Raw genomic sequence first — 13137 nt, forward strand, 5'->3', positions numbered from 1 at the left:
TCGCATCTTCCATGATCCCCACTATTCAGTTTAAAGCCCTCTCTACTGCACTAGTTGTACAGCACGCCAGAACACTGGTCCCAGCACACTTCAGTTGAAGACTATCCCAATGGTACAGCTCCCACTTTCCCCAAATACTAATGCCAGTGCCCCAAGAATCGAAACCCATTTCTCCCACACCATTCTTTGAGCCAAGCATTTAACTCTATAATCTTATTTATCCTATGCCAATTTGCTCCAGATAATCCTAAGATTATTATCTTTGATGTCCTGCTTTTTAATTCAGCACCTATCTGCTCATACTCTCCAAGCAGGACATCCTTCCTCATCCTACCTATGTTGTTGGCGCCTACATGGACACAACCACTGGATCTTCCCCCCCCCACTGTGAGTTCCTCTCCAGCCCAGAGCAGATGTCCGTAAGCCTGGCACCGGGCAGGCAACACAGCCTTCTGGACTCTCACTCTCGGCTGCAGAGAACTGCGTCTATTCCCCTCATATACTTCCCCTAATGTCATTACATTCACGTTAGCTGCCTTACTTGAATGGCTTCATATACCATGGTCAATTTGCTCATCCATCCTGCAGTCCCCACTCATCGTACTTGTTGCAAGCACCTCCAACCTGTTGGACAATTGCAAGGGCTGAGGCTTCTCTACTTCTACCTTCTCGATCTCCTTACCTGCCTCACATGCAGTCACATCCTCCTGTCCCTGACCACCAACCAAAACAGAAGACCCTATATCCTATGGGGTGTGACCGCCTCATGAAACAAAGTGTCCAGGTAACATTCCCCTTCCCTGATGTGTCGCAATGTCTGCAGCTCACTCTCCAACTCATTGATTCTGAGTCCAAGCTCTTCAAGCTGCAGACACTTACTGCAGATGTGTTGTCTTGGATCACACTGGCAGCCAGGAGCTCCCAGATTCTGCAGTTACAACACATCATCTGCCTGCCATCCTTATTGCATCTTAATTAAGTAACTAATTAATTATTTTCTTCATCAATTTTGAATTAAATTAATGCCTCCTCTCACCCCACTTACTGTATTAATTTAAATGATACCAATATATGTCATCAGTTAAGAATAAAAGTAATAATGGATACGTGAATTTCTTACTTCCCTTCTGCTAGTGTCTCTAAATTAATTATAAGGTAGGTATTTTGCATTATTTAAAAGTTGCATTTTCAAAAAATTTTAGTCTATACAGAGAGTCCCTAACAGCAGTTGCTCACCAATCAACAAACTACTTTTCTGAGGGGTCAGTGTTCGAATATTTTTCTCAAACTCAGCATGCACTGGAAGCTGAGCTGCATTCCTCTGCAGGTCCGCCTCTCTGCTGCTGCTCCTCCCAGCTCCCTCTGAGTCAGTGACTTCTCAATAAAGTCTCGCTGTAGTCTCACTCTTTACAGCCCCACTCTCTTTGCTGAAGTCCTGTTCTTTATACCCCACCCATCTAAGCTCATTGCCTCACCTAAGCTTCTATTATCAGCATAAACCATTGTCACTCAAACTTACAGGTAGTTCTGTCAATACAATCATCCTTAGTAAAATTGTGAAGAGCAACGACCCCAACACTATTTCCTGTGGGACTCCATGAGGAACTGATCCGCACACAGAACCACTGGTGTTAATATCAACCATCTGTCTTCAACAGGGTTGTCCAACTATAGCCCATGGGTCATAATATGGCCCACCATGCCTCTCCATCCAGCACACAGACTCACTGTTCAAAATACAGGTAAGTGCAAGTGACAGATCTGCAAGGAGTGCTCCTCCATTTACGGACTGTTACCCTTCTGTGTTTGCGGCTGATAGGCTCACCAGTGAATGTGAGAGTGACTATGTTACATTCTCTCCACCTTTGGTCACACACTTCCTCTCACGCTTGCCCTCCTGCGCAGGTGCTGGTTGCCTAAAGGAGCACCAGGGTCAAGATGGTGAAATGGGTCAGGGAGGCCATGAGGAACAGAACTTGCAGCAACAGAACCCACCCAGCCCACCACCCAGGGCAATTTGAGTCTCAGACAGGGTGGAATGCAAAAGCATATCTTGGCACCTTAACAGCCATCCTGAATTCCTACTCAGCCGTAAAATGTCCAAAGCTCGCAGGTCTGGGTGGGGAGAGCATGAAGCCCGAGACTAGGAGTGAGCCGGGCACAGATACTTCTTCTCCTCTCTCCTTCTCCTCCTCCCTCTCCAAAGCCTATCTACAAGGCAGGCCAGGAGAGGAGGAAAAGCCTAGGCTGAAAGGCAACCTGCTTCTGACCTCCACTTTCATATGAATCCCACCGAGGCCAGCTCAGACTGTGTGCCACCAGAGATGAATGCAAGGTCAGTTTAATTAAACCAAACTCCTTGGCCCAACCCGTCCTTACCCCTTCCCTGGTGACCAGGACTTAGCGTCCAGTCTGTCTCTCCCTAGCTCTGCTTCTTAAGCAAAAAAGGTTTTATTGGTTAGCTTTGCTGCCTTGTACTTTTTAATGGTAATTTTTATTAATTACACTTTTAAAAAAATATTAATTGATTGCTTTGATGTTGATTTGTTTTGAAATTCATGTATATTGCTGTGTTAAACCTCATCTTTCTGAAATTTACTCATCATCCCACTAACTAAGAAATAAATTGAAATACAGCCCCACGTGAAAAGGTCGGGCACCCCGGCCAACAACAATGGAAGTAATTCTTTATCCACCTAACAATCTGCTCTTCAAATCCACATGGCCCCCATCAGAAGCTTATTCTGTGGTACCTTGCTAAATTATGTTCGAAAAGATTAGTATCTCTAATGATTCCTTCAAGCAACTCGCCAAGAGTCAAAGTACTTTTTCGCTAACTCAATATCTTTTTAAATATTGTTACATTAACCTCTTTTCAGTTCATGACAAAATCTCTGACAGAAGTGAGATGCCCAAAATATAACAAAGGGATTCATTAGACATATCTCTCACTTCTGGGACAAAAGTCACTCTTCTAAAACAATTTAGATCAACTTTGATAACCCATTTCTTTCTCTCCTCTTCCTATTTTTGACTGAATAGTGAGCCTCTACAAAATAATGAAATGGAACGATTAGGATAAATTACTGAACCAAATGAAATAAGGAAAGCAAATTACAATATGCACAGCTGAAGTGTTAATTACAGTGTCTATCTATTGACATTACGTTTGCTCTGAAATACAATCAAAGTTGGTAAATTTTCCAGATGAGATCATCAGGACTTTAGTTTCTCACAGAACTCAGAGGAAACAAAGAGATTTAATTGTACTTTGGTTTGATGTTTAAAATGGGCCCTGATGATAAGGCATTTAACTTGTGAAATCGCATTTAATATTTGTGTAATTGATCTGAGGTTAAAACTAATAAGATTTTAATAATTGTACCTTTATAACCACCCCCATTGTGGGAAGATTTAGTGTCCTTCCTGGGATTGGTGCAGGCCAACGATCTAGATCATTACAGGCTGGAAAAAGGAGAAAGAAAATAAAATTTTTAAGTTATTGGTTACCATTTGAAAAAAGTTATATTCAGGCTATAATTACAACTGAACGCTAACAGTATAAAGCCAATTAATGTATTTCTGCATTACCAGAACAGATTAGATGTATTTTCCTTTGTGCTTAATTACTAATTGTAAAAATAGAATGTTCTAGCCAAACCAGCTGTCAAACACAGTGCTGCAATTGTCAATAGCAAGCGAAACTAAATTGGGAAGCCTTGTGGCAGTCCAGAGGCCTGGGATTTGGATGCATCAGCATCTCGTGCAGCAGGATGACAGCATACAATGAAAGCTCCTGATTTCAGCTGGGTGTTCATGAGAAGCAATTACTACAGATTAAATGCTTTCTTACATGGTTATATCTTCTGCACCTCAAAGAAGCTGGTTAAAGAGAAGTGACCGAATTTTGGAGATGGTTAGCAAAGAATATGAGAGAAGAGATTTACATGTTGCTTTTATATTGCTCTTCGGCCATTGGCTCTCACAGCATAAGTTCCCTGGAGCTAACAATACAAAGCTGACCAATTTGCTTTTAGACAAGCAGCAAGGAACATCTATATAACCACTGGATGTTCCTGACTGCCACAGGTCTTACTGGGCCTAATAACAGACTGTGACCACCAAAGTACCTAATTTTAGTGATTGGCAGCTGTGCCTTCAACTGCTGAGGCCCTAAGCTCTGGAATTTGTTCTGTGAACTTTTCCATTACTTCAGCTCTCTCTCTTTTCTCTTAAGATGTTCCTTAAAGCTTAGCTCTTTAACCAAGCTTTTGGTCACCAGTCCTATTATTGCCTTACATACGTCAGTGTCAAATTTTGTTTGAATACGTTCCGGTGAAACATTTTGGACTGTTTTACTAAGTTAAAGGTGTAATATACATGTAAGTTATTGCTGATGGATGTCATAACAAGAAACTTTTTCATTATCTTTGTTGTAACATTATTCCTCCACTCTGACCTAAATATCAAAACCAGCTTTGTTCATGTATGCAATGTTGAGTGCCCACATGTTACAAATTTCCCTTAGAAACCAATAAATTTTAAAAACATATTTGAATTTCCAGTAACTGACCAGAAAGATCATGCAACAAAATTTCAAGTTTTAAGGCTTTTATTGTAACAAACTAAAAGCAACATTGACTGAAGACTATTTCAGTCAGCAACTTATACCATAAACTACAGAAAAGTCTCCACATTTAACCTTGAAAATTACCGAAAAATCACCTTCCATGGTTATATTTTACTCTGTTCCTTAAGTGGACAGTTCATTCTCCAGGAACCAGTGCCAAGTTATTCTCCCAATAGCTTGCTTCTTTTTCCTACTGGATAGCTTCTAATCCTCAAACTGATTTTCAAGGGTGGGGTTTAACCTGGAGATCCCTCCCCTAGCCAAAGCTAGGCAAATTGCCAGCCTCATTTAAATCCTCATGAATTTGGTCTCTTCAATCTGAATGCAAGATCCTACCCACATTGTGCCTGTGAACAATAGAGTCTGGCTGCCCTTATCTCTGTTCCATCTCCCAGTTTGTTGCAGAGTGCCCTGTCTGAGGGGTTCAGGGATATCTCAAGAAAATCCCTGTAAATTGATTCTACAATACTGGGGTTATTTTCCCTGGAGCAGAGGAGTTTGAGAGGGGACATGATTGAGGTGTATAAAATTATGAGGGGCATAGATAGGGTAGACAGGAAGGAACTTTTCCCCTTGGTGGAGGGACAATAACCAGGGGGCATAGATTTAAAGTAAGGGGCAGGAGGTTTAAAGGGGATGTGAGGAAGAATTTTTCACCCAGAGGGTGGTGGAAATCTGGGACTCTCTGCCTTTCTATGGCCCGTTCTCCTCAAAGAGCCAATTTCCATAGCAATGTGAATCATATGGGCCTTGACTCAGGTAGAAATGCTGATTAACTATTTTCTAAATCCTCAACTCTTGTAATAACTCCCTCCGAGACTTGGAGCCTAACAATCTACCCAAAGTGATCACAGATGCTTCTGCAATTGCCTACAAGTGTGAATAGCTTGCACCTTCTTCTCAGTAAAACAATTCAAGCTTCATTGTCAACCAAGCCACCCAGGCTTGTTGTCAAGCAGGATTTAGAGAAGATCACATGACTTCCCTTCACTACTCCATTTTATTTAAATGAAACAGATAGTCCCAAAACATAACATATTTATAAGTTTTGTGTTTGTAACATACAGTGCAGTCAATTTACCAGGGGTTGGCTGCACAAAATAAAAATAAATGCAGGAGAGTGGCTCAGCGAACCCAAAACCCACGCTGCAGCATAAAAACAGTTTAAGATACTCACCCGCTTCTAGACAAGGCTCATTTTTGTCAAAATATTCTGGTGCAATCAACTTCAGCAGGAAATGGAAAAAGTTAACATAGGGAAGTTTACTGAGCAGCACCAGAGACTGTAAGAGAAAAATTCAGTTACTGGACATAAATGATTGCATTTCATTTAAACTGAAGATGAAAATTTAATTGCACAAAATCTTTTTTTAACCCATGTTTGAAATATCGATAAAAATGCATCAGTTCCCAAAGTACTAAAGTAATTCCATGTATATAAATTTCTTCCACGTTAACTATTTACTATTTTACTGGAAAATTAAGTGGTAAATGAGAAAAATAGAGACCTCTAGCTGTTAGATGCTTTGCTACATAGTTTAAGGAAAATTAATCAACCTGCAGCATTAGAGTCATAGAGGTCTACAGCACAGTAGTACTACAGTACTAAAAGCCCATTGAGTCTGCGCCAGTCAATCAAGTACCTAACTATTCTGATCCCATTTTCCAGCACTAGGCCCATAGCCTTGTATGCCATGACATCGCAAGTGCACATCCAAACACTTTTTAAATGTTATGAGGGTTTCTGCCTTTACCACTCTTTCAGGCAGAGAGTCCCAGATTTCCACCACCCTCTGGGTGAAAAATTCTTCCTCACATCCCCTTTAAACCTCCTGCCCCTTACTTTAAATCTATGCCCCCTGGTTATTGTCCCTCCACCAAGGGGAAAAGTTCCTTCCTGTCTACCCTATCTATGCCCCTCATAATTTTATACACCTCAATCATGTCCCCTCTCAAACTCCTCTGCTCCAGGGAAAATAACCCCAGTCTATCCAATCTCTCCTTATAACTAAAACTCTCCAGTCCAGGCAACATCCTGGTAAATTTCCTCTGCACTCTCTCTAGTGCAATCACATGCTTCCTATAATGCAGATTCCAGAACTGCACGCAATACTCTAGCTGTGGCCTAACCAGCATTTTATACAGTTCCAGCATAACCTCCCTGCTCTTATATTCTATGCCTCGGCTAATAAAGGCAAGTATCCCATATGCCTTCTTAACCACCTTATCTACCTGTCCCGTTATCTTAAGGGGCCAGCGGACATGCACACCAATGTCGCTCTGATCCAAGGTACTTCCCAGGGTCCTGATATTCATCGTGTATTCCCGTGCCTTGTTTGTCCTGCCCATGTGCATCACCTCACACTTATCCAGATTAAATTCCATTTGCCACTGATCAGCCCATCTGACCAGCCCGTCTATATCCTCCTGTAATCTAAGGCTATCCTCCTCACTATTTACCACCCCACCAATTTTCGTGTAATCCACTGGGGCTAAAACAATGAATGAAAATGGAAATAAACTTAAAAAATAACACTACCACTTATTTTCATTATTTAAAAAAAATTATTTCCATTTTCATTCATTGTTCTATCCCCAGCTTTTAGCCTATTTGTGATCTTTCTTCCCACCACTGCCCCTCCCCCCCAACCCACCTCCACTAGGGCCAGGACACTTTCCAGAGTGCTTACCCTGGTCCAGCCATCATCACGTTTTACTTTCTTAATGTCACCACTAGCACCTCATTTAGCCAGTACCACCATTAACAGCTCTTTGACCTTCTGTTTACGACATCTTTTGCCATCTCTCCTTTGCCTCCACCTATCGCTGACCTTCTATCCAGCTTCACTGGTTCCACTCTCTTTAATCAGTGTATATTTCACTACGTCTCTACCTCCCTTTAGATCTGAAGAAGAGTCACACGGACTCGAAACATTATCTCTGTCTCTCTCCATGGATGCTGTCAGGCCTGCTGAGTTTTTCTAGCAATTTTTGTTTTCGTTTCAGATTTCCAGCATCCGCAGTATATTGCCTTTATTAAACAACTACTTAGTCTGTCTTCATGGAGGAAGGCACAAATAACTTCCCCAAAATACTACGGAACTAAGGGTTTAGTGAGAAGGAGGCATTGAAGGAAATTAGTATCACTAAAACAATAGTGCTGGAGAAATTAATGGGACTGAAAGCCAATAAATCCCCAAGGCCCAATTATTTACATCCCAGAGTACTAAAGAAGGTGGCCATGGAAATAGTGGATGCATTAGTTGTCATCTTCCAAAATTCTGTAGATTCTGGAAAAGCCCTGGCAGATTGAAGGATGGCAAATGTAACCCAACAATTTTAAAAAGGAGGGAGAAAACAGTGAATTACAGACTCGTTAGCCTAACATCAGTAGTTGGGAAAATGCTAGAGGCTATTACAAAAGGATGTGATAACAGGACAGTTAGAAAATTTCAATGGGATTAGACAAAGTTAACATGGATTTATGATAGGGAAATCATGTCTGACAAACCTACTGGAGTTTTCTGAGGACATAACTAGCAGAATAGATAAGGCAGAACCAGTGGATGTGGTGTATGTAGATTTTCAGAAAGCTTTTGACAAAGTCCCACATAAGAGGTTCGTGTGTAAAATTGAAGCACATGGGATTGGGGGTAATATATTGGCAGAATTGGTTAGCAGGCAGGAAACAGAGTGAATAAATGGGTCTTTTGCGGAGTGCCAGGTACTGACTAGTGGGGTACTGCAGGGATCAGTGCTTGGGCCCAATTCACAATATATATCAATGAGTTGGATGAGGGAACCAAATGTAATATTTTGAAGTTTGCTGACGGCACAAAACTTAGTGGGAATGTGAGCGGTGAGGAGGGTGTTAAGAGGCTTCAAGGCAATTTAGACAGGTCGTGAGAGTGGGCAAATACATGGCAGATGCAAGATAATGTGGATAAGTGTGAAGTTATCCACTTTGGTAGGAAAAACAGAATGGCAGAGTATTATTTAAATGGTGGTAGATTGGGAAGTGTTAATGTACAAAGGGACCTGTATGTCCTTGTACACTAATCACTGAAAGCAAGCAAACAGGTCCAGCAAGCAGTTAAAAAGGCAAATGGTATGTTGGCATTCACTGTGAGAGGACTTGAGTACAGGAGCAAGTGTCTTACTGCAGCTATACAGGGCTTTGGTGAGACCACACCTGGAATAGTGTGCGCAGTTTTGGCCTCCTTACCTAAGGAAGGATATACCTGCCATAGCGGGAGTGCATCAAAGGTTCACCAGACTTATTTTTGAGATGGCAGGATTGTCGTATGAGGAGAGATTGGGTTGATTAGACCTGTATTCACTGGAGCTTAGAAGAATGAGAATCGATCTCATTGAAACATATTAAATTCTGACAGGGACGGATAGATTGCATGCAGGGATATTTCCTCCAGCTGGGGATCTAGAATGAGGTCACAGTCTCAGGATACGGGGTAGATCATTTAGGACTGAGATGAGGATAAACCTCTTTACTCAGAGGGTGGTGAACCTACGGAATTCTCTACGACGTTAAGGGATATGGGAAGGGCGTGGAAGTATGGCATTGAGGTAGAGGATCAGCCATGATCATACCGATGGCAGATCAGGCTCAAAGGGCTGAATGACCTCCTATTTTCTATCTTTTTCTATATTTTCTATGTTTAACTCTACCAGATTTCCCTCTTTAGCTCCTTCTAATGGTCTCGTCAAACATTTAAAATCACAACCTATATCCTCTAGAATAACCAAGTTAATAGACAAAGAGTTTACTTATGTTATTAAAAGGTCAAATATTTTGAAAAGACTAGGTAATAAAGATTTGAAAGATTGAACAAGCTGTTATTTTCTTTGTTTGATGAAGTCCCACTCACATACAAAAAAACCTGCTGACTCATTTTAAAATAGTATGGATGCTGGAAATCTGAATATAAACAGAAAATACTGAGCACCAACTGTTCTAATGCTGTTTTGTAACCAGCCACTGGAGGTATGCAAGAGCAACAGATTTAACCATGGTATAAAAAAGTGACCTAAAAGTGTTTTTCTTAAGTTAGAACACTGGATTTCTGCTACCTCATTAAAAGAATGTGATGTATCCTTAAGTATGTTTTTTTGTAAAGTAAGGCACATATAAATGATAAGTGGAGGCAAAAAATGTGATCAGGCTGTCAGTGATAATAATGCCTTTTTTAAGCATGATTATATAGGCAACATATACATGACTTGATCTACTATGCTGTATACAATCTTCATGAAAACAATTGACATTCAATAGCAGTTTACTGTTTAAAATAAGAAAAGAAAATATTACGTTGTGTATACTTAACAAATTATTGATACAGAGGAATACTGTATACTTTTAGAAATTGAATACCAAACTTGTTCTGTAACTTTCTGACTTGTCTCAGCTTGCACCAGCGTACTGTGAGATACTACCATACTTAGCAAATTTGAATAAAACTTTAGACTGTAGTAGCAACAACAGGGAAAGAAAGTATGATTGGTTTGATCCAGTAACACCACATTACAATAGCTCTGCAGAAGAAAAGAAGTTCTCAATTTCACTCCCATTTTTGGTATCTGGAGGCATAACCAATTCTTGAGACCAAAAGCTAGATTCGTTGCTGCGTGTTTCTAAGCAAGAGCAAAGCCACTCTCATTTCATTACCACTTATCCGAGACCACACACAAGATATGATTAATGCAACAGGGATGCACACACCTAATTTTGTTGGAACAAAAGATCATTTCACTTTTATATTTTAACCAGTTTGTCCTCAACAATACAAGAAATAGAGTTTCCGGTTATTGTTTTTTAAATTTCAGAATAATAACTATTGAAAGGGGGAAAAAAATAGAAACAAATAAATTATCTTTAATTTGATAAGGGTTAAATTAAATTGCTTCAGGCTTATTCCGAGGTATCCAATATGTCTATATCATAGCTCATGTTAAGAAACTTAGTTAAATGTTTGATGTGGTTATTTTTATCTTAATGTGACATGTCATAAATCCATAACATTTACACTTCAAGCAGAAGTTTCAGTACAGCCTTATTTTCAATGGTTTGCCACATGTCACAGGTTGTAGCATTTTCAATGTGCTTTTATATTGTATTTAGTAACATTGGCCTGCGTCTTGCACAAAGTGTGGGGCCTGCACAACCAACCATAATACAGATGTAAAACAAGGAAAACTTGTTTTTAGCAAATTTTCCACTCCATTTGAAGTCAGGTGCCAAAGACCTGCACTTAGGAATCTGGAATTATGAACACAATATAAAAGCCTTTTTTAATGTAATATCAACATACAAACATATATACGAATTAAGAGCAAGAGTAGGCCACTCAGCATCTCCAGCCTGCTCCACCATTCAATAAGACCATGGCTGATCTAATCGTAAACTCCACTCTGCATTCCTGCCTACCCCTGATAACCTTCCACCCTCTTTTTAAATCAAGAATCTCTCTTGCTCTGCCATAAAAATTTCAAAGACTCTGCTTCCACTGCCTTTTGAGGAAAAATGTTCAAACAACTCAAGCCACTCAGAAGAAAAATTTCTCCATGTCTCTGTCTTAAATGAGCGACCCCTTATTTTTAAACCATGACCTCTAGTTCTAGATTCTCCCACAAGAAGAAACATCCTCTCCACATCTATTCTGTCAAGACCCTTTAGGACTTAAAGGTTTCAATTAAGTCATCTCTTACTCTTCTAAACTCCATTGGGTACAAGCCTAACTTGTCCAATCTTTTCTCATAAGACATCCCACCCATTATTAGTCTAGTAAGGTCCAGTAAACCTTCTCTGAACTGCCTCCTCCAATGCATTTACATCCCTCCTTAAATAGGGAGACCAATGCTGTAGACAGTAATCCAGATGTAGTCTCACCAGTGCTCTGTATAACTCACTTTAAAAAAAAACCTCTTATTTAAATATCTATAGAAACTCTTACTATCTGTCTTTATATTTCTGGCTCGCTTCCTCGCGTACTCTTAATTTTTTCCTCCTTATTAATATTTTGTCATTCTTTGCCGTTCTTTATATTCTGTCCAACTGTCCAATCTTCTGACCTGTCACCCATCTCTGCAATTATATGCTTTTTCTTTAAGTTTGATACTGTCTTCAACTTTTTTAGTTAACCATGGATGGTGGGTCCTCCCTCGGAAGTTTTCTTTCTCATTTGAATGTATCTATTCTGCGTATTCTGAAATATCCCTTTAAAAGTCTGCCACTGGATCTCTATTGACCTATCCCTTAGCCTTATTTGCCAGTTCACTTTAGCTAGCTCTGTTTTCATGCCCTCGTAATTGGACTTATTTAAGTTTAAAATACGAGTCTCAGAACCATTCGTTTCTCCCTCAAACTGAGAGTAAATTTCAATCATAATATGATTGCTGCTACCTAGGGGTGCCTTCACTGTGAGGTTATCAATTAATCCGATCTCGTTGCACAATACCAGGTCTCGTATAGCGTGCTCTCTGGTTGGCTCCAGAACATGTTAAGAAACTATCCCAAAAACATTCTGTCAACTCTTCATCTACGCTACCTTTGCCCATCTGATTTTTCCAATCTTTGGGTAGATTAAAACCCCCCATGATTATTGCTGTACCTTTCTGACAAGCTCCCATTATCTCTTCCTTTAAATTCTGTCCTACTGTGTAGTTACAATTAGGGAGCCTGTACATCACTCCCACAAGTGCCTTCTTGCCTTTATCATTTCTCATCTCAACCTAAACTGCATCAACATCCTGGTTCCCTGAACTTAGGTCATCCCTCACTAATGTGATAATACTATCATCGACTAATAGCGCAACCCTATACCTTTTCCTAACTTTCTATTCTTCCTAATTGTCATGTACCCTTCAACATTCAGGTCCCAGTCCATGTCAACCTGTAGCCATGTATCTGTAATGGCTATCAGACTGTACTTATTTATTTCTATTTGTACCATCAGATCATCTGTTTTGTTTCGAATGCTACGTGCATTTAGGTACAGAGTTGTTAGTTTTGTCCTTTTATTATTTTTGTAGTGGCTAGCATTATCTGATTTACTCTTAGATTTGTAATATCTGTCCCTTCCTGTCACGTTCTGTTTATCATTTCCCATATTAGTATCTTTCTTTCTTGCCTTGTTCTCTACTCTTTAGTTAACCACATTTTCCCAAATTTGATCTCTTGCCCCCATTATTTAGTTTAAAGCCCCCTTTACAGGTTGAACAACTGGGCAGATTTTCTTTCTGGGGTGCGCAATAGAATGAACAAAATTGAATCTGTGCCCCAGTAGTACTGCATACTACAGCAGTGTGGTATGCACCTTAAAATAAAACCACTCACAAGGACAAGCCTAAGGAAGAGGGGAAGGAAAAAAAGGGAGGAACCCTGTGATGCTGCAAAAAGTGCACCATAGCAGAAGGAATTTTATCAATAGCAGTCTTTAAATTCAAACAGTTTCATTTCCCCCCCAAGGTAAATTACCTTTGGATACAAGGTT

At 40.1% G+C, this 13137-nt stretch overlaps 1 protein-coding gene across 3 annotated transcripts in view; it reads right to left on the reverse strand.

Annotated features, from left to right (window-relative positions):
• Positions 1-13137, reverse strand: part of dennd6aa (DENN/MADD domain containing 6Aa) — a 113782-nt gene that overhangs the window by 35483 nt on the left and 65162 nt on the right. For all 3 annotated transcript variants that reach the window (XR_005943521.1, XM_041191417.1, XM_041191416.1), the window contains 2 exons: positions 5808-5913; positions 3386-3465 (listed from right to left, as the gene is read on the reverse strand). Coding sequence is in view for 2 of the 3 variants with exons in the window: in XM_041191417.1 (XP_041047351.1) it covers positions 3386-3465; positions 5808-5913 (186 nt within the window). In the remaining variant the exon portion in view is untranslated. The remainder of the gene's footprint in view (positions 1-3385; positions 3466-5807; positions 5914-13137) is intronic.

This window comes from Carcharodon carcharias, chromosome 7 (genome assembly GCF_017639515.1).
Source record: "Carcharodon carcharias isolate sCarCar2 chromosome 7, sCarCar2.pri, whole genome shotgun sequence".
In the NCBI taxonomy this organism is placed as follows: Eukaryota; Metazoa; Chordata; class Chondrichthyes; order Lamniformes; family Lamnidae; genus Carcharodon; species Carcharodon carcharias.